Source organism: Lynx canadensis, chromosome E1 (assembly GCF_007474595.2).
Source record: "Lynx canadensis isolate LIC74 chromosome E1, mLynCan4.pri.v2, whole genome shotgun sequence".
In the NCBI taxonomy this organism is placed as follows: Eukaryota; Metazoa; Chordata; class Mammalia; order Carnivora; family Felidae; genus Lynx; species Lynx canadensis.
In genome coordinates this window covers 11,749,450-11,774,569 of record NC_044316.2, presented here as the reverse complement: position 1 = coordinate 11,774,569, position 25,120 = coordinate 11,749,450, and the positions used below count along the sequence as shown (strand labels likewise).

The 25,120-nt window shown below is 49.2% G+C and overlaps 1 protein-coding gene across 8 annotated transcripts; it reads right to left on the bottom strand.

Annotated features, from left to right (window-relative positions):
• Positions 1–5,859: 5,859 nt before the first annotated feature.
• Positions 5,860–24,816, bottom strand: FLCN (folliculin). 8 transcript variants are annotated; one of them, XM_032595725.1, is made up of 14 exons: positions 24,772–24,816; positions 23,944–24,022; positions 21,989–22,103; positions 19,619–19,891; positions 18,196–18,342; positions 16,880–17,101; positions 15,527–15,687; positions 13,485–13,576; positions 11,674–11,864; positions 10,071–10,184; positions 9,141–9,264; positions 7,997–8,128; positions 7,803–7,908; positions 5,860–7,135 (listed from the first exon to the last, which is right to left on the bottom strand). In XM_032595725.1, exons 4-14 carry the CDS (start codon positions 19,865–19,867, stop codon positions 6,934–6,936), a joined length of 1,740 nt encoding a protein of 579 aa, XP_032451616.1. In that variant the 5' UTR covers positions 19,868–19,891; positions 21,989–22,103; positions 23,944–24,022; positions 24,772–24,816; the 3' UTR covers positions 5,860–6,933. The 8 variants fall into 8 exon arrangements, with proteins under 8 accessions (XP_032451616.1, XP_032451617.1, XP_030150496.1 ...); XM_032595726.1 differs by having other exon boundaries at positions 5,860–7,104; XM_030294636.1 differs by lacking the exon at positions 24,772–24,816 and adding an exon at positions 24,638–24,744 and having other exon boundaries at positions 22,990–24,022.
• Between the last annotated feature and the right edge of the window lie 304 nt (positions 24,817–25,120).

The following is a 25,120-nucleotide window of genomic DNA, read 5'->3' as shown; positions in this document are numbered from 1 at the left end:
TGAGAGCAAGGTTTCCAGAGAATGTCATTCCCCAGAAAGAGAGAAACATCTGTACCCAAAGATAAGGGGCACAGTGGGAAGTCATCTTTCCCCCCCACACTTACCCTTTACCCGTGTGAGCCTGGAGTTCCCTCCCAGTCTGAGAAGATGACCAAGACCTACAGCTGCCAGTTTAAGGGTTCCAGGTCACCTGGGTATGCTTCCCACCATCTTCCTTTCAAACGGATTTGTCTTTAAATATTTCTAATGGACGAACTATTCCCCAAAGTTGAACAAAATGTTAAGCACACACCTGTAGACATTCAAGAGATGTCTTTGGAATAAATGAGTGTTACCTCATCTCCATGATCAACTCCAAACACTAACTTTGAGAAGACCATCCAAAATCACTAAAGCAGCTTAAACTTCCATACCACAGAGAATTGGCCACTCACTGGTGTCATTGGTTTTCTTTTTTAATTGTGTTAAAATGCACATAACATAAAATTTACCATCTCAACTATTTTTATGTGTACAGTTCAGTGGTATTAAAGATATTCACACTGATGGAGCACTTGCTGGCTCAGTTGATAGAGCATGCGACTCGATCTTGGGTTTTGAGTTTGAACCCCATGTTGTATGTAGAGATTACTTAAAAATAAAATCTTAAGGGGTGCCTGGGTGGCTCAGTTGGTTAAGCACCCAACTCTTGGTTTTGGCTCAGGTCATGATCGCATGGTTCGTGAGTTTGAGCCCTGTGTGGGGCGCTGTGCTGACAGCATGGAACTTGCTGGGATTCTCTCCCCGCCGCCTCTCTTCCACTCCTCTCTGCCTCTCTGCCACCCCTGGCAACCATCATTCTACTTTCTGTCTCTATGATTTTGACTACTCTAAGTATGACCTATAATTGGAATCATAGAGTGTCTTTTTGTGATTTATTTATTGCATTTAGCATAATGTCCTTAAGGTTCGTCCATGTTGTAGCATATTACAGGATTTTCTTCCTTTTTAAGGCCGAATAATATTCCATTGTATGGATATGCTGCATTTTGCTTATCCATTCATCAGTCGATGGACAGTTCAACTGCTTCCATGTTTCAGCTGTTACAAATAATGCTGCTATGAAGATGGGTCACAAATATCTCTTCAACACCCTGCTTTCCAATCTTTTGGGTATATACCCATAAGTGGAATTGCTGGGTCATATGGTAATTCTATTTTTAATTTTTTGAGGAATCTCCATACTGTTTTCTACAGTGGCTGAGCCATTTTATATTCCCTCCAACAATGCTCAAGTGTTCCAATTCTCCCACACCCTCACCAACACTTGTTTCCTGTCCCCACCACTCCCTCCCCCTACCCCACCCCCCCGAGTAACCACCTTCATATATCTTCTTCAGTAGAATGCCTATCCAAGTCGTTTGCCCATTTTCTGAATTGGGTTGTTTCATTGTTAAATTTTAGGAGTTCTCTATATATTCTGGATATTAATCCCTTAGTATGATTTGCAAGTATTTTCTCCCATTCTGTGGCTTGCCTTTTTACTCTGTGGATAGTGTCTTTTGATGTAGAAAAGTTTTAAATTCTTATGAAGCCAATTTGTCTATTTTTTCTTTTGTTACCTGTACGTTTGGTGTCATATCCAAGAAATCACTGCCAAATTCAAAATCAAGAAGCTTTTGCCCTGTGTTTTCTTCTAAGAGTTTTGCCATCTTAACTCTTACATGTAGGTCCTGGTTTCATTTTGAGTTACTTTTTGGGGGTTAATTTCTACATATGGTGTTAGGTAAGGGCCTAATTTTGTTCTTTTGCATGTGGACATTCAGTTTCCCCAGAACCATTTGTTGAATAGACCGTGCTTTCCCCCATTGAATGGTCTTGGCACACTTGTCAAAAATGATTTGTTCATATTTGTGAGGATTTTTTTTCTGGGCTCTCTATTCTACTCCACTGGTCTATATGTCTGTCTTCATGCCAATACCACACTTTTTATTATGTATCTTCAAAGTAAGTTTTGAAATCAGAAAGTGTGAGTCCTCCAGATCTGTTCTTTTTCAGGATTGTTTAGGCCGTTTGGATGAGGTTCCATATGAATTTTTTGATGGGTTTTCCTATTTTTGCAAAAAATTATTTTTTGGGATTTTGATATTGGATTGCATTGGATCTGCAGATCGCTTTGGATAATATTGACATTTTAACAATATTAAGTCTTCCAATCTGTGAACATAGGATGTGTTTCCATTTATTATTATTTCTTTATGTTTTTTTTTTTTTTATTTATTTTTGAGAGACAGAGAGAGAGCGTGAGCTAGTGGGGGGAGGTGGCAGAGAGAGAGGGAGACACAGAATCCGAAGCAGGCTTCAGGTTCTCAGCTGTTAGCACAGAGCCCGACGAAGGGCTCGAACTCATGAACAGGGAGATCATGACCTGAGCCGAAGTCAGATGCTCAACCGACTGAACCACCCAGGCATCCCTCTATTTATTTATGTCTTCTTTAATTTCTTTCAGCAATTGTTTTTTTTCCAATTGTTTTGTAGTTTTCATTGTACAAGTTGTCACCTCCTTGGTTAATTCTTATTTTATTCTTTTTGATGTTATAAGTGAAATTGTTTTATAATTTCATTTTCAGATTGTTCATCATGTATAGAAATGCAACTGTTTTCTTTGTGTTGATTTTGTATTGTACAACTTTGCTGAATTCCTGTATTAGATCTAATGTCTTTTGTGTGGTGTCTTTAGGGTTTTCTATATATAAGGAGCATCTCATCTGCAAACAAATAATTTTACTACTTCCATTCCAATTTAGATGCCTTTTCTTTTTCTTGTTTAATTGCTCTGGCTAAAACTTCCAGTCCTGTGTTGAATAGAAGTGATGAAAGTGGCCAACCTTACCTTGGTCCTGATCTTCGAGGAAAACCTTTGTCTTTCACAACTGAGTACTATGTTTGCCACGGGTTTTTCATATACGACTTTTATTATATATAGTTATAACAATTATATATTTTTATATTGGTTACATATTATATTTTTATCATGAAAGAGTGTTGAATTTTGTCAAATGCCTTTTCTGCATTGAGATGACATGTGGTTTTTCCCTTTCCTTTTACTAACATGGTATATTACACTGATAGTCTTATGTTGGACCATCCTTGCATCCCAGAAATAAATCCCATTTGGCCATGATGTATGGACCTTTTACTATGCTACTTGTTAGTATCTTGTTGAGGATTTTTGCATCAATGTTTATAAGGGATATTGGTCTGTAGTTTTTTTTTTTTTTTTTTAATTTTTTTTTTCCACGTTTATTTATTTTTGGGACAGAGAGAGACAGAGCATGAACGGGGGAGGGGCAGAGAGAGAGGGAGACACAGAATCCGAAACAGGCTCCAGGCTCTGAGCCATCAGCCCAGAGCCCGACGCGGGGCTCGAACTCACGGACCGTGAGATCGTGACCTGGCTGAAGTCGGACGCTTAACTGACTGCGCCACCCAGGCGCCCCTGTAGTTTTCTTTATAGTGTCTTTCCTGGCTTTAGTATCAGGATTATGCTGGCTCATGGAATGTGTTAGGAAGTGTTCTTTCCTCTTCTTTTTTTTTTTTTTTTTGCAAGTTAGTTATTTCAATGTCTGGTAGAAGTCACTAGTAAAGCCATTGACTTCAGGAGTTTTCTTTCTTGGGAGATTTAAAAAAAAATTTTTTTTTTATGTTTTTATTTTTTGAGAGAGTGAGAGAGAGGGGGAGCACAAGTGGGGGAGGAGCAGAGAGGGAGACACAGAATTGGAAGCAGGCTCCAGGCTCTGAGCTGTCAGCACAGAGCCCAATGTGGGGCGTGAACCCATGGAATGAGACATCATGACCTGAGCCAAAGTGGGATGCTCATTCAACTGAGCCACCCAGGCACCCCAATATTAACTTTTACATTATTAGGTGTGCTTAAGTCATGCAGGAAACAGAGTACAGTTACATACCATTGCTACAATATTAGCTTTTATAATTGCTCATGATCTACCTTTATTGAGATCTTTATTTCTCCATATGGCTTTGAGGTACTGATGGTGTCTTTCACTTCACCTTGCAGAACTCCTGTGGGCATTTCTTGTAGGGCAGTTCTAGTGATCACAAACTGCCTCCTCTTTTATCCGGGAATGTCTTGATTTCTCCCCCACTTTTGGACAGTTTTGCTGGATAGGACTATTGGTTGACAGGGGGTTTTGTTTGTTTGAGCACTTTGACTATATTGGCCCACTGTCTTCTGGCCTCCAACGTTTCTGATGAGAAATCTGTATACATTCTCATTGAAGATCCCCATATGTGATGATTTGCTTCTCCCTTGCTGCTTTCAAGATCTGCTCTTTGTCTTTTGGAAGTTTGATTAGAATGTGTCTCAGTGTGGCTCTGGGTTCATCTTGGGAGATTCTGAGCTTCTTATATATTTATGTTCCTATCTTTCACCAAATTTGGTTAGTTTTTAGCCATTCTTTTATTTAATTTTATTTATTTTTTTTTTATTTTAGAGGGAGAACATGCAAGCAGAGGTGGGGGGCAGGAGAAAGAATCTCAAGCAGGCTCCATGCTCAGCTCGGAGACCAACACAGGGCTCAATCCCATGACTCTTTGATCATGACCTGAGCCAAAATCAAGAGTTTGACGCTCAACTGACTGAGACACCCAGGCACTCCTAGCCATTCTTTGAATGTCCTCTGCCCCTTTGCCTTCTGGGACTCCCACAATGTGCAGGTTGATCCTTTTGATAGTGTCCATAGTTCTCTTAGGTTCTGTCCACTTTTCTTCAATTTTTCTCTGTTCCTTAGCCTCACTGATGTCCACTGTTCGTTCTATCTTCAAGTTCATAGATTCTTTCTTCTGCCTGCTCAAGTTGGCCTTGGAGGCACTCTCGTGAATTCTTCATTGCAGTTGTAGTTTTCAGCTCTGGAACTCTGGTTTTTTTAGGTTTTCTGTTTCTTTATAGTTCCATTTTGCTCATACATTTTTTTGGCTTTCTTCACATATTCCTTTAGTTGAGCATCTTGAGAATTGTTTTAAAGACTTTGTTTAGTATATCTGCCATTAAAAGTCTTTCCCAGGGACCAATTCTGTTGTTTTCCTTTGGATGGGACATACTTTCCTATTTATTTGTATGCTTTGTGATTTTTGGTTGAACACTGGACATTTAAATCTAATCATGTGATAAGTGAAAATCAGATACTTCCCTCTTCCCCAAGGTTTGCTGCTTTTTGTCTTCTATTTCTATCATTGTAAACTCTTTGTCAAGGATCAGACTGAGGTATAAACTTCTACTTTTCTCAGGTCTTTCTGAGCCTTTCCTTGGGCATGCACAGTTTCTAATTTCCCCTGTATATGCAGTTGTTTCTAAACATCCTATTTTATCGTCTGGCTCCTGAAAGGGGAAACACACACACAAACTGAAGCGGGGGCAGGGGCATCAGACCATTAAGTCCTCTGGCAGCCAGAGGGGGAGGGGCTCGCAACAGTGAGGGGAGGTGCAAACAATGGCTGCCAGGCTCTTTGCACCTGTGATCTGAAGCAGCAATGAGTGATCAGAGCACAGATTCTCCAGGGTTGTAGTTTAGGGTCCTTTTTACTCACCACAGCTCCCCTATGGTGTGTGCAGGCTGCTCCAGGAACACCTGCACACCTATGTGGCTAGGGTTGGGGGATGGTAGTGCTTCTGTGCTACGAGCTGAAATTGATCAAAACTGACCACAATGTCCAGTCCAAGTCTTCTAGAATTTGCAAGTCTTTAACAGACTCCAGAGTTCCAAAATGGTTCTATCAACACAGGTTTGATTTTAGCCATGATATTTTCTGTGACTGATCCCAAGAAAATTCTAGGTATCAAACCAACAAAACCACATAGTCAACAGTTTAAAAAAATACATCTTTATTGTGTTTCAATGTTCTTGCACGATAGATACCTAGTCATATAAACTTAGTCTCCATGTTAAATATAAATTAAGCAAAGAACTATAAACAAATCAGCAAAACTGCTGGAAAATCCCTCCAAGCCATGAATCCTTATTAAAGGTGCACAATGGCATGAGAAAATGTTCTTAAATCACCATATTCTGAAAATTGTTACCTGCTGCCAAATGTAAATGTTTAAAGAAGCAATCAATAAAGGGCAAAGTGATATGGGAGAGAACTGTGGTGGGTTCCTCAACTCCACATCCAGTGAGTCAGGCAAGACAAATGGCTCCATCTGACATTTCAGCAAAGTATCATCTTTGTGTAAAAACAAAAGATCAGGGCCTGTCCTCAAGCTATAGGGATATGCCAAAGCAACCACCCAAGAGCATGGCCAGAAGCCTTGGAAGTTACATGATTCCAGAACATGAACCCCAGAGGGCCCAAAGATGAGGAAAACATCCATTCCACCCCAAAAGCCATTCCTAGAGCTCAAAACCAGATCACTAACAATGACTGAGGATCAGCACAGACCCTGAAAAGTCACAACTGTAGCAAAACATACACGAAGACATATAAAACCTGGAAAAGTCTTGGGTTTCAGAACAGAAAGGTTCAAACATTAACCTTAAGAGAGGTTTTTTACTGTGGCCAAAATACCCAAGTTGGGACTGGCCTCACGTGTTTTCCCTATAAATTCTGAGATCGAAATCCTTGAGAGACAGGAGACGCACATTGTCTTTGGTCATCTCTCACAGAGGTGCACACACACAGGGGACCTAGTGTCCCAAGTGTCTCTGTGCCCCCTTCCGAGCTGGAGCAATCCACCTGGCTTGTGGCATGGTACTGAAAACTACACCAGGCCCAAATCCCACAGAGAGGGCAAAGTTCAGCCCCAACAGTTTCCATTCCTTACCAGGAAACAGGAGCGGTCTGTGACTGCCCTCCAAGACCCGTCTCTGAGCTCAGCGGCGAAGATGGCAATCGCCGCTTTTCAGGTGAACGTGGGCTCAGATTCCCACGGCAGGGTCAATTACGAGGCTCTGAGGCCGTGGGGCTGCGGACGGTGGACATGAGGTGCGATTTGTAGGTTTTGCTCAGACCCGTCATCCAGAACTTGAGCAGCTTGACATTGTCCTCCTCGGATGCTCCAAGGATACTGAGGAGCTTCTGTGTGTCCTCTTTGGGCCGACTGTCCACCTTGGTGAATTTAAAGAGGACCTTCACTTTGCTGAAGAAAATCAAACACAGAGCGCTCAGACACCACAGCATAATCGCACCAGGGCTCTGGGCTGAGGCTGGACGGCTTCAGGACCAGCCAGAGCCCTGCAGGCGCCTGCACACCCCAGGACCTCTTGCCTGCCCCGCACTTCCGCCCTGGGTCACATGGCTGGGGCCTCAGGATGGGGGAAAACGCACATTTTCTTTAAATTCATTAAAGGAGTTCAGTGCTCCCAAGCTTCATTATATTATTAAATCAGGACAAGGTCTAATTGAATTTGACAGAAAATTACTAAGGAAAAATTACTAACGGAATAACTAGTTAGCTTCAACGGAAAGGGAACGTCTGTTATCTGGCTTTCAGATTTTTAAAGTTAATTAAGCAGCAAAAATAACTGCTTCTCTTGGAGGCACGTGTCACTCCCATGTCACAGAGGACCTGCGTGGGGACGAGGAGCGCTGACCCTGCTCGAGGCCACCCAGCTAACAGACTAAATGGCGAAGATGCTATCTGAACCCACGCTGTTAACTCCTATTCTACCCCATTTCTCACAGAGGCCACGGCTTCTTCTTCTGGAAACAGCTTCTGGCTCTCGCCAGCAGAATATAACTGCCACTGGCTGCCAGCCCGCCCCCGGGGAAAGCCAACTCTGGGGGCCGACAGGGAGTGTGCTCACTTCATCCACTCCTCCTTGAGGCAGACGAGGCACTGGTCCACCACACCCACAGACAGATTCTGGTTGCTCAAAGCAGCTTCCATCTTGTTCAGGATGGTGGGGCCAACTGGGAACAAGGGCGGGGCCGTCAGCGCGATGGGGAGCGAGAGGCAGCCTCACCCTCCTTCCCGCTCCCCCTGCTCAGCAGCGCCCACCTCGGTCCGCGGCTACGGGACTTCCACTGGTCACCACGAACTCATACTTGCTGAGGGACTGGTCATCTTCGCACCCGACCGGGTGGAGGCTGGAGCGAGGGGCTGTGTGGGCCTCCACGACCACAGCAAATTCTGCAGCGACACAAAACGCACCGCTCGGGGAACCTGCCTCCCGCCGCCACTCCGAGTCATCTCGGATCACAGAGCGGAAACACCTCCCCGGACTAACGCTTGGGCATCTAAAGCCTTTTCTGGTGTACTTGTGAATACAGGTTAAGGATTAACTCTTGCCTCAGCGAACGCATTATGTTACAGTCACTACTGATTACATACCTCAGTTCAGCTAACGCCAAACAGCCCTTGTGGCAGGGTCCCGCTGTTAGCCCCATTTTATGACAGGGGAACAAAGCGGTTTGGCTCAAGGTCACACAGTTAGTAGTGGTGAAGAAATTCAAGCCCATCTCTGACACCAGGAACCCGTGGTCCAAAAACAGGTGCCGTCTGAGGGACTCAGGACCCAGCCTGGGTGCTGACTGCAGCGGCAGCTCAGGACTGCTGGGCGCCAGAAGCTCTGCCCGTCAACCTCCTGGCCACCTTGCATCGGTGTGCTCGGGTGCTCAGAGAAGCCCCTGGCTTGCCTGGGGAGGCTGGGATTTACACCCACGCCGACTGCTAAAGTCCCCAAACCAAAAGACGAGGACGCTGACTAGATTGTTGGCTCTGCCCGGAGGAGGGAACCTGCCAGCATTGAGGGAGGAGCCGGGCTGAGCAAGCCCCACTGTACTCAAGAACATCAAGGATGGATTTAAGGCACGTAAAAGAGTCGTCGTCTCCGGAATCCTGTTGGCATCACCAACTCAGCACAATGGCATGACGAGAGCCTGGCAGCCATGTGTGTTGTGCCCACCCCCAGCACTGTATCCTGCCCTCCACCGAGAACACATCCAGACAAGCCACCCTCACTCTGAGGCCGCCTTGTCCAACCCTCACCCGCTTCACGGACAGAAAATCGACGCCCAGAGCCGCCGGGAAAGCTGCTCCTCCTGCTTCGAGCCAGCAGCATCCTCACGTCCACGGCGGAGACCCACTTCTGCTCGTGTGCCCTAAGGCGCAGGGACTCGGGTCAGACGGGAAAGGTACGCACCTGAGGACAGCACGTGGGAGGGGATCTGCACGTGGGGGCTGAGCCCCAGGAAGTTGCACCGGTAGGCCTCCTCATACTGGTCGCTGTAAGGGATGATGCGGACGCAGCCCACCGGCAGCATAGTCTAGAGAGGACCCAGTGACTCAGGCTGACACCAGCTGGAATGTCCCCCCCCACTGCCTGTCTCCATCACCCACACCCCAAGCGCCCTCTGCAGCTCAGTGCAAAGCCTCTCTCCTCCCAGAAGGCATTCCTGGTCACACAGCCCCACTTGGGTGTCTCCCACACGGCCCCGACTTCTATTCCGGCAATCAGTCATACAGGACTTATGCTACCTCTTGCTTTGCGGTATTAATCTATCGATCTTCGGTTTCTGTCTCTTCCCTCATCCCACAAAAAGAGTTTAAGCTTTCTGGTAGACTGTGTCACATTCATCTTGTGCCCTCAAAGGCCTAGCAAGATGTGAGGCATGCACCAGGTTTCTGATGACTTAAATATCATCAGAGTCAGACCTACGCCTTGGCGCCCTCTGCGCCACTGGGGCACAGACAGCATGGTAGACCTGCATCCCATCTGACTCATTGGGAATGTTCTGTGCCCAGGAACGTGTGGTGACCCAGACCTGCTTCTCTGGTAGCTGTGAACCATGCCCATGACTTCTTGGAGGGATTTGGGGATGGGGTATAAGGTAGTCAGTTATCAATCTATCAGGGTAACACAGACTCCTTCCACTGGAAAGAACGACCATTGATGGCTGCCATTTTACACAGTGGAGAAAACAACACATATCTTAGATTCAGGCACAAACCTTTACACTGAGCCATTAATGCCTCTTAACATTCACACCCAAAGTCAGGATTTAAAAAAAAAACAACCCACTAGACAAACCCGGTCCTGCTACAAAATACTTAAGAGAAAAAATCCTCTTACCCGAAGAACTTCAAAAGCTGACTGGACAAGGTCTGCGTCTCTGCTTTTCCAGATCACTTGATTCCCCATGAGAACATGCCAGGCCAACATGCGAAAAGACGGGGCACCCAGGACCTGAAAGATATAGTTCAGGGTTTTCTCTGTGAATTTTCTTCCATGCACCTCAAGTTATTTGTGTGCTCTCTGGACAGGGAAGGGAGATGGGTCAAGAGAGAAGAGCTGGTAACTAGCCTGCAGCCGGGAAGATGCAGCAGGAAGCCTCTGGATTTGCACCTGAAAGCCTAACCGCAAAGCCCTTGCACACTTTGAGATCTTTTCTCCAATTTTATTTTTAAACACTTGAGGCAGAGAATTGCAATATTCACTCTCTCTATATATATACACTATTTTGCTGAACCATTTGAAAGTAAGGGACAGGCAGCATGACACTTGAGCACCCAGAAAGGACAGGGATCTCCGACACAACCCAGTACACACCACACCCAGAAGCCCCACATGCATGTGCCACCAACCAGTATCTGGATCCCCAAACCTCTAACAATATCCTCTATAGTTGCTATTCTTTCAATCCAGGATTTACTTAAGGATCACGACTGTTTTATTTATTCTGCTATCTTTATCCTACTTTAGCCAGAACAGTCCCTCTCTCCACCCAACTTTTTGTAACTTCCCTGATACTGGCATTTTAGGAGAATTCAGTCTGTTATCCTATGGCTTATGAGCATGGCTTTAAAAAATAAAAAGGGAGGCTAGAAATACTAGAGATTTTAGAAGACCCTTATAGCTTCAAAAAATACTCCCACTTCCCATGGAATTTAAGATTCCTTCCAACTTTAAACTACATGAGCAATCGACAAGGATGATTTTAGCCAAATACATGGTTTTGATGGGTGACTGTTCCTCATCCAGCCCCACAGAGCATCTGCCATTAAATCAGTCCTTACTCCATTTTCCAAAACAGAAATATCTTTTGATAAAACTCACGCTCACTGTAAAAATAGCCACAGAAAAGTATAAAAAGGGACTGTCCTTACAATCTTGTGACCTCTTCCTCCTGTATGACCAAATATAACCATGGTCAATAGTGTTGCGTGAGACTCCGTCTCTGCTACCGCATATAAACACACCTACCACCCTGCACAATACACTGCTTGCTCTCTTCTTTGTGTTTAATGACATCCCATCATTTGGATGCAATTCCTTTGGTTGGACATCTGGGTTCTTTCCAATTTTTTGTAAGAAGGGCCATCATTTCTACTTTACAAAGCGTCTAGGCTGCAGGCAAATCAATAGTGACGTTCACTTCCTTTAAAAGGTTCCAGAATGACACGATGAGAGAACCGTGAGAAGCCAACCACGCAGGTCTTTCTTTAAAACAGACACGCACATCATCACTAAAAGGGGAGCACACATCCTGTGGCTAAGAAACCCCAGACGGCCACTGCCGTCTTCAGCCAGCCATCAAGGATTTTTTTGGTTACTCCTAACCGACACTCCTGCCAGCTCTCGAACACGACGGGCCAGAAGGACAAAGCGTGCTGGATGAGGGGGCTGGGCTCTTCTCTAGAGCTTCTGAGTGGGAGTGTGCTTTTCTGCCACCTACCTGCCTCATGTGCCGAAGGGACTTAAAGACAGACAGCTTTCGGGGCTGCCAGTTTCCACAGTCTGAGAGCAAGGAAGACTCTGCTGGGCATTTGGTCAGCTCCCGCCCTTCTGCACCGTCTGGCACGACAGGGGCTTTCTCCTCCTCTTCAGCCTCAGAGTTGTCCCAGCTTTCTGATTCCTCTTCTAAGTCTGCAAGGTGGACAACACAGACATTTATGAACATGCTGCCCCTGGATCCCTTCATTCCCTGGATGCAAAAGGGTCGTGTCCGCTTTAGCACAAGGCATCACCCGATTTCTGGTTTGGGCCAGCTTTCATACATCTTGTTCTCGGAGCCCCGGGGTGAGCAGGGAGGGTTGGTCTGCTTACTTATTTAGTTAGCTCAAAGCCTCACGTTGCATTAGGAAGCAGGCACCTGCAAGACTAGGAGCTGCTCACGGTCATGGAAAAATGCAATGCTGAGCAAGCTGACAGCTCATTCACTAAACACTTCCCCAGGCAGGTGTTATGCTGGGGGTGGCCACACGCTATTCCTCTTCATCCTTCCAAGTGTCCTGAGGTCAGTGCTATTCTCATTTTACAGATAAAGAAATACTTGTTATTTCCATTAATCTGTGTGACAACTGTCACAAATGAGGACATCTTCATTCCGTGTTCCGAGTGAGACCTGCAGGGAAGAGGCCTGATCTGTGCACACAGAACACGACAGGAGCAGAGCCAGGATCTGGCCCCAGGTCTGTCCAAATCCAAGTGTGTGCTCGGAGCTAAACTACAGTCCAAGACATGACAGAGAGCCCCGCGTGCCTGCATGTCTATCCTTCCTACAGGCTTGGATGGACTTGCTTGGCTCTCTGTGTAAATACTCTCACCAACAGACTGACTACCCTTGCCATCTTCACTAGCCTCGAAATTTCTAATTTCTAATCAGAGTAGCAAATGGTCCTGGGCCCGACTTGATCCACAAGGACACGAAGGCGGACAGAACAGCTTTGTTTTTCAGAGCTTGCCCTGCTCCTGCTGATACTCTACCCCCTTCTCCCACTCAGGAAAGAAGCATGTTGGAATCCAAGTGCATGCGAAGTCACCTGACTAGGAAGAACCAGCTCCGATTCATTAAGGTCCATTACACGCAACCTGAAGCACGTCAAGTGTTACTGGTAACACATCACACACGACATACATCACAAGTCTGGTTTACCCAACCCCGAAGCTGAGGCCGTGGACCTAGATCACCAAGAATCAAATCACCTCCGAGGGAAAAGCACGGCCAGGATTGAGACCAGAGGTTCCTGTGCTGGTGCACAGCACACCAGAATCACCTGGGGAGTTACTTAAAACCCCCAGGACCCTGAGCCCCAGATCTGGTCACGAACTTGGGGAGGACTGCCCAGACATTGGAAAGGCTTGGGAACCATCCTTGACAGAAACCTTGGGTCCAGCTGAAGCATAACATTTTGTCATTAAAGAACAAAGAATGACAGACTGTCTAGAGAGACCAAGCACCTGGATATTGTAAAACAGGGACAAGAAAACCTTTAATCGATCCGTCCTCTCCACCCTCGAACAACCCCAACTAGCAGATTTTCCCAACCTGCCCAGAGCAGTAGATTCTTTCACAGGACTGTCAAAAAGGAGACAGGAAATCACGATAAAAACACCCAAGAATAAAGGGCAAGCCCTTGCAGATACTCCCCCCGGTTTCCGATCCTTGGGTCCCCTTCATGAGGACGGAGGAGGGCCTGGAGGCTATGACGTGGCCCCTGCCAGCCACCACAGGCAAGGCCTCCAGCACGGGCTCTCCCGGCTCACCCGCAAGCTTCTCCATCTGGACCAAGGTGTCCTCCGTGGGGGCGCCCTCCAGGAGCTTCTCAGTCAGCCGGCTGCCGCACGCTTTCAGGAGCCTGGAGAACAAAGCACCATCTGTGGAGGGTTCTTGCCAGAAGAAAAACGGAACCTGAAGCCAGGCAAGCCTTTTGATCTGGCTACTAGTTTACAGAGAATATGGGATAAAAGATCACATTGCAGTTACATTGAGCCAAATCCAAAACAAGAATTCTGCAGGACAAGTGACCCAGGTCCTCCAACAAAAGGCACAGGAGAGTCGGTGGCAGAGGCACAGAGAACAATGTGCAAGTGGAGGGGTGACCCGACCCCACTTCAACGGTCAGTTCTGAGGCAAAACAGGAAAACTGAACATGGATTGGGCTGGATGATACGATGGAATTTGTCAGTTTTGCTGGATAATGGCTCTATGTTTGAAATGATACAACTAAAACGTGCTTTAAGAAAAAACTCCGGGGGCGCCTGGGTGGCTCAGTCAGTTAAGCATCCGACTTCGGCTCAGGTCATGATCTCGCGGTCCGTGAGTTTGAGCCCCGTGTCAGGCTCTGTGCTGACTGCTCAGAGCCTGGAGCCTGTTTCAGATTCTGTGTCTCCCTCTCTCTCTGACCCTCCCCCATTCATGCTGTCTCTCCCCGTCTCAAAAATAAATAAACGTTAAAAGAAAAAAAATTAAAAAAAAACAAAAACAAAAAGAAAACACTTCAGAAAAAAGTGAGGAGACAGAAAAAGCAGTAAAATGTTGGTAACTACTACAGCTGGATGACGAGGGTGTGCAGTTCATTAGACTATTTATTCTATTTTGGGTCTGTCTGAAAACCTCCCTAAATGACTGTACATTGGGTGGGGGAGACAGATACTTTCTCTTGACGTCACAGATCCTCAGGGGCCACCCTCAAAGATCTTCGTTCTAGGTGCCTCATCTGTACCTGGGCCTGATTTCGACGACGAGCCCCCACACCTGGGGCCGCTGCTGCACAAGAACGAGAGTTTGGGAGTTTTCATGAGAACATCTTACAATGGAAGGAACAGAAGCGATCTGAGGTCAGAGGCCAGACTATGGTGGTTTTCAAAGGCAATCCTTTCCTCCTGACTTGGCAGGTGTTAGCGAATGGCACACTCCTCACAAACAACAGGTGCTTGACGTGACCACGCCCACAGCACCACCAGCTTGCCAGATGACTGCAGACCCAACCGATAAACTCCTGAGAACCTGAGCCAGAACCACTCAGCTAAGCCACTCCCAAATTCCTGACCCACAGAGCTGTGTGAGAGAAACGTTTATTGTTGTAGACAAAAAAGGGAGGTGATCACTGCTCTTGGTATGGGAGCATCATTTTAAACATATCACGGGGAGGGGCGTCTGGGTGGTTCAGCCAGTTAAGCATGTAACTCTTGGTTTCGGTCCAGGTCATGATCTCAAGGTTCATGAGTTTGAGCCCCGAGCAGGGTTCTGCACTGATAGTGTGGAGTCTGCTTGACATTCTCTGTCTCTGCCCCTCCCCTGCTCATGCTGTCTCTCTCTCTCTTAAACACTAATTAAAAAACTAAATAAATAGGGGCGCCTGGGCTCAGTCGATTAAGCATCCGACTTCAGCTCAGGTCATGATCCCACGGTTCGTGGGTTTGAGTCCCATGTTGGGCTCTGTGCTGACAGCTTGGAGCCTGGAGCCTGCATCAGATTCTGTGTTTCCCTCTCTGCCCCTCCCCCGCTCACTCTTTGTCTCTCAAAAATAAACACTGAAAATAAAAATTTTTTTTTAAATAATAAACCAACAGACCACAGGGAAGTGAGTGCCACCTAAGTAAATCTTCCACACACTCAGGGGGAGACGCCTGGAGGGAAAGGAGGACTGTAGCCCAGGTCGGTGCCTGCCAACAAGTACACAACAGAGAGGCACTGAGGGGAACTCATCCAACAACCTTTCTCCCCAGATTCATGCATAACCCAACCATTATACCGTGACTGTACCCATTCTAACTGGTGCTAAAAGACCTGAAAATCTCCTTACCAAGCAAAGGACGTGTGCAGGCACGCCCACAAGTTGTCATCGCTTGTCAAGGAGGTCAGCGAACGAGCGGCATTACCATTCCTTTGGTGCAGGAATGGCGTAAAGGCCGTGTTCATCCTCTGGGCACGCTGTGGGCATCCGAACTGCTCTGCTTCAAATACCTGAAATGAAAAGGGAAGGGTTAGTCTTTTTTTTTTTTTAATGTTTACTTTTGAGAGAGAGATAGAATGTGAGTGGGGGAGAGGCAAAGACAGAGGGAGACACAAAATCTGAAGCAGGCTCCAGGCCCCGAGCTGTCAGCACAGAGCCCGACACAGGGCTCGAACTCACAGACTGTGACATCATGACCTGAGCCAAAGTCGGACGCTGATCCGAATGAGCCACCCACACGCCCTGGGAAGAGGCAGCCTTTTAACCAAACCAAACCAGCCAAGAAGCCCAGAGCCAGCTCATTCACAGCCAACATCCTGGGTCCTGCTCCTGAAAACTCAGTCCCCCTCTGAAGGGCACAGAAAGTGCCGCCAGCCTCACAATTCCAAACAGGATGGTTTTGCTTCGCATCTTGATTAGAAGCCACCCGAGGAAGAGGAATGGGGTAAGTGCCCTCCTGTCCCTCTCCCACAACCCGCTCATTAGGCACTTGACAGTACTCGGGTGGCACGTGTGGGGGTGGTCATCAGTGTTGCTCTGCAAGTATTTCCAGTCCCAGGCCCACGGAGGCTTCCACGGAGGGACTCGGTGTGGGGGGGGACACGTGCCCAGTTCTGGCAATGACGGAGAGAGACAAGGCCCTCCAGCACCGTCTACCCCTCCAGCAGAGAAACGAGCAACATTCCCCTTTGGCTGTGGCTCCGCCTGCTGGGCTGACTACAGTAAGCAGATCCCCCCACTTCCCTGCCATGGACACAGAACATGAACAAAAACCAAACTGTGGCTTTGAGCCACCGAGGTCCGGGGGCTGTCTGTTACCACAGCATGACCCAGCCTATCCTGAGAGACGTGATGCCACAGCTAGAGGCCTACGCTGGTGGTGGGTCTACAACACGATTAATGGACAGGCTTCGGAAATGAAGGTCAGAGGAAGCACAGGCACCAGGGAGACACCAGGGCATTCGACCGCAGTAAAGAAGCCAGAGCTGGAGGAGAACTGGGACAACAGCGGACTCCAGAGAGCCCAGTAAAGCAAGCAGGACTGACGGTGAGGCTCATCACCAGCCCTGAGTCTGAAGGCAGAAGATTCAGACAGAGCAACAGCCACCAAGACCTAGAGGTCATAAATCCACCCGTGCTCTGACCCCCCCTGTCGGCATGAAGTTCCTCCCCCACTGCCACCCACTCTTTCTGTGGGGTCACCTTGAGTGCTTTGCCCTGAAGTTCATCAATGATCCCTCGGATCTTTCCAAGCAGGAAGGGCCAGGAGTTGATGAGGTAAATCCGGTCCATCATGATGGCGATGATGCTGTACCAGCGCTGGAAGCCCCGGGCCAGGCTGTCTTTGATGAAGAAAGTGTGGCTAAACACGAAACCATGCTGCTCATCTCCAAAGAAGATGGGGCCTTCACGGCCAGGGCAGACCTGTGAAAATCAGCAGTCATTCCAGGACACAGTCCTGTGCTGGCTTTGGTGACACAAAGTCAAATCCTCCTCCTCAGACTTATCTCTCTGGCCTAATTAACTAGCATCTGTCATAGGAAGAGTGGGAAAGGTGGGGGCCAAGACAGGAAAACTGCTTTCATCTGCTCCTGGGATCAAACTGTCTAAAGATCACATTCGTTATCATGGATTGCAAGGGCAAGTAGGTTCATGACTTTTTTCTACCTTGAGCCATAAATAACTCCTATTCAAATATTGTAAATACTCCAGACTCAAATTTGCCATTGTCACTCATCTGGAATATACTGGAGAAGGTCAAAATAGTCACTGTAGGGTCCATTCAATGAAATCTGCATACTTCGTTTATAGGAGAAAAGTTAGGTCTCCCTCATGACATACTCACTCTTACTTTATACACAATTCTATCTGGCACAATCATCTGCTTCTAGCAGATTAGCCAACAGGAAATCAAAAAGAGGGAACGAGCTGAAGGTAGGCACACAGCAACCGTAAGTGAAAACAGAGAGGCGCTCAGTGTGTCTGCTCAAGTCAGTATGGAAAAGGAAATTTTACAACTGGGATTATGAATTCGTGACAGATACAAACATAGACAAAGAACTTGAAATCAAAAGACTTGAACTAACACTTGAAATCAAAACAGCAGCGGGGTATAGTTAAGGAACAAACTGATTTACCCTTCAGCAGGTTCTAAGAGCACACGGTGACCACTAAGGCTTGTAATGATGACAGAGACAATAAAAAAGTGATATCTGATATGGTAAATGAAATATCCTAGAAATACTTAATATCTTAGAAATATATTCACCAAGAATGAACAGATAACAGAAGTCTGTTGCTTGAAATTATAAGCTAGCAACCATTTAGAAAACTGGAGTCCAACCCAACCTATTCTGGAGTTCTAGAGACCTGGGGCTGCTCTGTGCTCCTACTCACTGATCCACGTCCTCTTCAGGGCAGGACTCTGTCTTCCTCATTGTAACCAGTACTGAACTTGTTCGGGGCACCTTGGATGTGTGTGATATCCCCAGAGTGCCCCCTGGGGTCATGGTGCTCACCTCACAGCTCAAGCTCCGCACACAGGCCTGGCGAACAATGCTGAAGAGCTGGGGGTGGTTGGGGTGCTGGTGACTGACATATTTAATCGAGGTCTCTTTATCATGGCTGATATACCCAGGATGGCCTGCAGCAAGTGACCGGCAGCCCTGCCCCCCAGAAGGAAAAGAGAACCAATTAGGAAGCAGGTAACAAACTTTCTTGTGCACATGGGAACAAAAGACTCCATCGATCTTCATATAAAAATAACTGGCTTCTAGAGTACTTATCTGAAGATCTCAAATGTTTCCTGAACAGGAAAACCAGGACAGAGAGATCACAAAGATCATCAAGAGTGTGAATAAGAGGTCTAATCTGAGCACTTACGTAGCAGGTATTATGAAGAGCTCCGCATACATTACCTCATATATTCCAAAGCGCAACCCTATGAGATAATTACGGTGAAAATCGCCATTTTACAGAAGGCAAAGCTGAGGCTCGGGGCTGCAAAGTGGCTCACATACTATGTGCCAGCCTCTGTCCTTGGTCCTGACATAGCCACTTAGTGAGGGCCTCAGGAGGTTGCCAGACTTCCAAGCTGCTGCAGCAGCCTGAGAACACAAGCTCAGATCGTGTGCTGTGGAGCAGATCGACTGGCGGCCCCAGCTGCTGCCCCTCCGGAGCCACCACCACCTTGGTGCCGAGATCACGCATCCCGGAGGCTCTCCCCACCCTGAGACTGCACTAGAGGGTATGGAGGCAAGCCCCTCCCGTGAGATGCAGGACATGGCAATTCCAGCTCAAGGACTCTGTCTGCCCAGCCCTCCTCTCTCCTTCCTTCTCCTTCACAGCTGTCAGACTTGTTCACAGCAGCGAGGCTCTCCCCACCTTCTGCTTCCTCACGGGTGTTTCCAGCAATAAACACAGCAATCCTGGGCATGCTACCTGCTTCGCAGTGGAACCAAGCTCATGCAGTTGGATTCCTGTTCACACTGCAGTGACAGGTCTAACACTGCCTCTGATTTCAGGTCCCGACCTAGAGCTGTCACTCAAAGCAGCAGCCTGTTGAGGGAACTTAAACCTCATTCCCCAGAGCTCACAAAATGACACCAGAAGTAACAGCCAGGACCCCACGAGAAAACTTCCCGAGAATACTGGCCTGAAGGAAGCGGAGCCTACGATGGGCTGGCATGCAGACATGAGCAGCAGAGGGGAGGGCTGAAAAAGCGAACGCTGGGGTGAAGGGAAAGAACTAAAAGGACATGAGAAGAAGCAAGCATATTCCACAGGGCCCACAAAGAACGGTCCGTGCTCACACCTTCCCGTGAGGTCACGTCCACTGCTCTTAGTCCCACAGGGTGTCCTGCCCACTCTCCAGGAGGTCAAATACACAGCATGAGTCCCTGTTGAGAAATAAACGTCTCCAACACCCTGAGAGACACTTGCCTCGCACATGTCTGACTTTTTGGGCCCCGGGCTGCTGGACTCCGCGCTGGCCCCTTCCGCCGGGCTGTGAGCACGGATCCGACTACTCATCTGAATGCCACCTTCCTCCTCCTCGGCCTGTTCGCCCTGCCCAGGGCTGTCCCCATTCCCAGCCCCCTGAGGAAGTGGGGCGTGCAGAACTTCGGTGCAAAAGAGAGTGCGGGGGCCGTGGAGCTCACAGAAGTGACAGAGAGCGACGATGGCGTTCATGGTGTCCTGGAGACAGAAGGGGGCCTGTGTGTATGGGGGGTGGGGAAGAGAGGAAACAACATCAGCGCCCAGCCTGTGTTCACGCTACAGAACCTGCCAACTCCTCTGGAGCACAGGCACTGGGGAGACACCACCGACAGGCTTCCTGGCCAGCAGAGGCGGGTCACCCACCCAGCACTGTGTCAGGTGTACGGGAAAAACCACGTCTTCGGTCCGTGCTGACCAGGAGTCACAACAGAGGAAGGAGGATGTAATTCAAGGATCACACAGAAAACCCTTCAGTTACAGCTGTGACAGGGCTACAGGGTAGACAGCACGGAAGAGAACACATGTGCGAGTGACGATGGGGCAAATGTGACACAAATAAGTAACAGTGGGGTTTGGAGGAGACACTTTTTCAATGTATTCAATCAATAGCAGTTGTGCTGGGTGATAGGCCACCGCCCTCACGCAGCTTACCCCTAGGAGGGAAGGGACACACGACAGACTGCTTGCTCTCCTACGGTGCCAGCCTTGGGAAGGAAAGTACGGCAAGGCCAAGGCAGAGAAGTGCTGGAGAGGTGGGATGCGGTTTTGGACACAAGGGCTCGCTGAGTGAGAGCTGAAGGGAGCCGTGGAGGCGGAGGGGGCAGGACTAGGGGTCTGTCTACAGAGATGGGTGATGAAGGCAGAAGATGAGGAGGAGGTGGATTTTAGGAAGCCTTCTAGGCCTTAGTAAAGACTGGAATTATCTACAGATTGGAGAGCCTTTGATAGGTTCTGATGAAAAATATAGTAAAGGAGCATAGTGGCCAGTGGCCAGGATCTAAACCCTCTTCTCTTTGGGGACCCCCTCCCCCATCACGGAGCCGAAGAAGGCGAGACATCCTCTGTCCTCATCCCCCTGCATGGACATGACCAAGGCTTGGCCAGTCTGAGGCACCTGCCCAGGAAGCTGAACCCAGGGAGACAAAGTGGCAGACCCAGTGCGAACATGCATGGGGGGCGGTGAGCAAGTCCTGGGTGACAGGGTCCTCAAAACCCCATGTGGTGTGTCCGTCACTACGTCCTCCCAGCAGCCTCCCTTCTCCAGCCAGCTCGCTTACTCTGCCACCCAGCTGGCATCTCGCAGACAATCTCTCAGCTGCCACGACTACTACTGCCCCTGCCCTGCCCCTGCCCCTGTCCCTGAGGGAGGGGCTGGAGCTCGAATGTTACAGTGGGAATGGCAGAGGCCAACACAAAACAGAAACCGGAGAGAAGATCAGCTGGGCTGATGTGAGTCAGGCATGGGGATCAGACGGGGATTACGTGCCCGGCACGTAGGGAGGGCTGGGGCACCTCCCAGAGGGAAGTGGGCAGTGGGAGAGGAGACAGGGTTAGAGAGACAGCAGGACATGTAGCTGGAAAACACTGAGAGCTGCGTGGAGATCCCAGACCGCGCTATCAGGGAGCCCCGAGCCACTCCACAGACCTCTACCCGACTCCCCATCCTCACCATTTCGTTCTGCCTGGCACGTTCCTGCTGAGAGGCCTCCCGAACCAGCACCCCAGAACACTCGCTCACTCCCACCGCCTCACTCTCCCCTCCTCTGCACTGCGCTTCCCCTGTACAAACGTTCCCTAAGTGGCGACAGGAGTCAGCCTGAGGTTGTATCTACAACAGTTCCTGACACGCACAGTAGGCGCCACATTAAAATACTGGACAGGGGATTTGGGAGCTGCCCGTAACAAGGGGGCAGTTGCTGCCACAGGAAGTGGAGAACTCACTGAGGATCTCTATGGGCAGGAGAGGTTCAAGAGCACAACCATGGGAACAGCAGTCTGAGAGCCTAGTGGCACGAGACCCAAGTAAGCCAAATTTAAATAGGGGTTCCACCAGGCTCATTCTGGTGAGATTAAGGAAAATGATGGTTTAAGAATCCATTGTGAAAGGGGTGGTGAGGTGACCACTGATGGAGTAAGAACCTCAGAAAATTAGCACTAAGACCCAAAGGCAGAGGCATTAACCCTGGAAAAAGAGGCCACATCTTCCTTGAGAGACATAAAAGGGAAGAGAAATAAGGTTCCTTCCAGCAAAACATTCGCATGAAAGCAGCACTTGGCTAAGCTTCACCCGACGTGTAGAGCATCCACACGAACCTTTACACTCGGCAAAGTCACACGTCCACCGTCCCGCCTACACAACAGCGTGCAAGGCCATTTCCAGATGAGTCAGGCAGGGCGGCCATACTTCAGCTCTAAGACCTGACGTTTTCTAGTGAAGAAAAAAAAAAAAAACTAGAGTGAATTCTAAGAGCAACTGACTTAGTGATACACAAAAAGCAAGCAGTTACCGCCGACTTAAAATCAGAACATCACAGAAGAAGACGTGGGGCTGCCCACGGCTCTGAATGGCTTCGCGGGCCTCTTGCCTTTTGAGCAGCAGCGGACAGCAAGCTGGCTTTGCAGCCAAAATGTGAGCTGAACTTTTACACCTCTACAGGAATATTTCGTAAAGGATTTCTTTAGATAGAAATATGTCTTTTTAAAAATACAAAATATTTAAAAATATAAGGTCATCATCCTTCCTACCCTTGGTTACAAGGGGACTGCCTTGGCAGCACCCACACCGTGCCAATTCAACCCTTCAGACCTTAGACCTACAAGTTTCTCTCTTCCTCGAATGGAAAGGAAAGATCAGAGATGATGTTGCTAAGCTACTTCCCAGCACCCATGGTCAGCCTGGGTGATTCTCACTAACAGTTTTTTGGTTTTTGCTTTGGTTTTTATTTTTTAATGTTTATTTATTTTTAAGAAAGAGATAGAGTCAAGCGGGGGTGGGGGGGGGGGCGGGGAGAGAGGGAGACACAGAAACTGAAACAGGCTCCAGGCTCTGAGCTGTCAGCATAGAGCCCGACGTGGGGCTCGAACTCACGAACCGTGAGATCAAGACCTGAGCTGAAGTCAGGCGCTTAACGGACAGAGCCACCCAGGCACCCCCTTGTTTTGTTTTTTTAAAGAAAAGCAGTCCTGTCGGACAAGAGGACAAGACTTCTGACTCTTCCGATCAGGAGTACCATGGTGCCAGGCAGCCAGTGGAAGACAGGGAGGTACCACTTGGCTCTGAAGTCACACAGAAAAAGCCTGTCTCCAGCTCTTACCTGCCAGGTGATGTCCAATATCTTATTTATCCTCATCTGGCACCACCCTAAAGCTGAGAAACAGAGGAACCCCCACCTCTCAGGTTAACCACTGCACGCGGCATCAGAATTCTGAGTAGCAGGAGATCAGTTCTCTATTCATTCTCCAATTCCAATCTCCATCAGATGTTTACTGAAGAAAACAAACTGGCTTGAGTACGCCTAACAGTTCTTCGCTTCCAGCGAGCCTTCCAGAATCCAAGGAGGCAGAAATCTGCACACGCGCTCACACCCCACCCTGGCCAAATCTCTTCGACTTTATACTCCAAGAAAGAATCCAAACAACTGGAGGAGTCAGGGCCCTTCCCACGGCCCCCCTCCCCCAGTAGCTGAGGCTGGCCCTGGGCCTATTTCATCCCCGCTTTCTGTGGTCTTCTCCTAGGACCACAGAGGATCACAGAGGGCTTTGCAAAGAAATCCAGTATCATAGTAGCTCTTAGCCAGTAATGACCATCAGAATCCCCTGCGGCTTCTCCACCTAGTCTCCCACTGGGGAGTCTCACTAGGTCAGCAGCTGGATCTCGGCAGGTGCAAAGTGAAAAGTTCCACAGGGAATTACTTACAGCTCCAGCGCAGTCACACCATGGTGGCTTTCCTATTCCCACTGCCTTCACCTGGTTTTTGGTTTACGAAGTGTCCTGATGTGTGACACTAGTAGGGCACACACAGTCACCTGCCGCTATTTCCCAATCTCTTCCTAACAATGTTGGTAACCCAATGCCTCCAGCACTTTCTCTGCTGTGACACAGAGCCCCTAGGGCCACTCTGGCGGGACACCACGGGCTGGAGAACCAGTACCTCCTTTCAGCAAACCCTTGCCCTCTGCCTCCAATAGCTGGGACCTCAACCCACAATGAGCCAATTCTTGGGGAAACATTTTTCCCAGGTGATAAGGGCGCATCTAACAATACCCACCAAACTGGAGGGAAATGTGCTCTTCCACCATCCTTCTAGGCCTATCGGCTCATCAGAGTGCCCGCCTCAGAACGCCAGCCTGAGGAAAAAAGAATTTTGACACACCCTCTTCCCTAAACCAGAAGGAAGGCAAAACCCGGGTGGGAGGGATGCCAAGAGTGCAGTCTCCCGGCAGCATCTCTAACGTTGGAGAATAAACCGACGACGCTGATGGGGTCTGAACCCATGTCACGTTCCCCATCCCTTTACGGTTCGTGGATTTGCCCCGCACCCCACCCCGCCCCGCCTCCATCCACATCTCAGGTTCTCTGCAATCCCTTCCACTCTGGCCCCCGGCCACTCCGATCACTAACACCGCACAGCAACTCAGAGCCCGGCTGGGTCCCCGCAGCTAACCCGAAGGCGGTCAGGCTTCTCCAAGGCCCACAGGCGCGGACCCATTCCCCTTCCCCGCCCCCAGGGACTCCCTCCCGCCGCCACCACCCTCCTCCCGGAAGCCAGGCTCCCTTCAAGTTCCACGAAGCAGCCCCGACAGCCCCTCTTCGAACTGCCTGGACAAGCCAGGGGACCGCTCCGGGGCTCGCTCCCGCAAGGGCAGTCGGGGCCCGGGTCGCCCCGGGGGCCGCGGCGGGGCTGAATTCCAGGGTGCGGAGAGAGCTCCGAGCCCAGCTCCGGCGCCCGGGCCGCGGCGCACCTGACGGCGTCTTCCTCACAGGACCCGCCCAGCGCCCCTGCTCGAGCTCGTCGGCCCGCGGGGACACCCGCCCGTCCCCGCGCCTCCCGGCCGGCAGGGGAAGCCTCGGTTCGGACCCCGGCCGCCTCACTCACCAGCGGCCGCTGCAGCCGCGGCGCCCAGCCCGAGGCGCGTGACTCGGCCGGGCCGGACCATCCGCCCACCCCCGCAGGGGGGGGCGTGCGGGCCGGCCGAGGGCGCCTCTGCACCGCGACGCGAGCGGGGCCTTACCCAGCCCGCACCCTCGGGAAGACCGCGCGAGCCCGGCCACGCGAGCTCTGACCTGAACCCGAAGCGGCTGCCGGACACCCCCGTCTTTTGCCGCCAGGCTTCCGCGCCTCCCCCCACCGAGAAGTACGGAATGGTTTCAGCCGCGCCGGCCCGGCGAATGGAGGAAACTACGGGGGGAGGGAGGGGAGGATGCTTAAAATTAAAAAACATTTT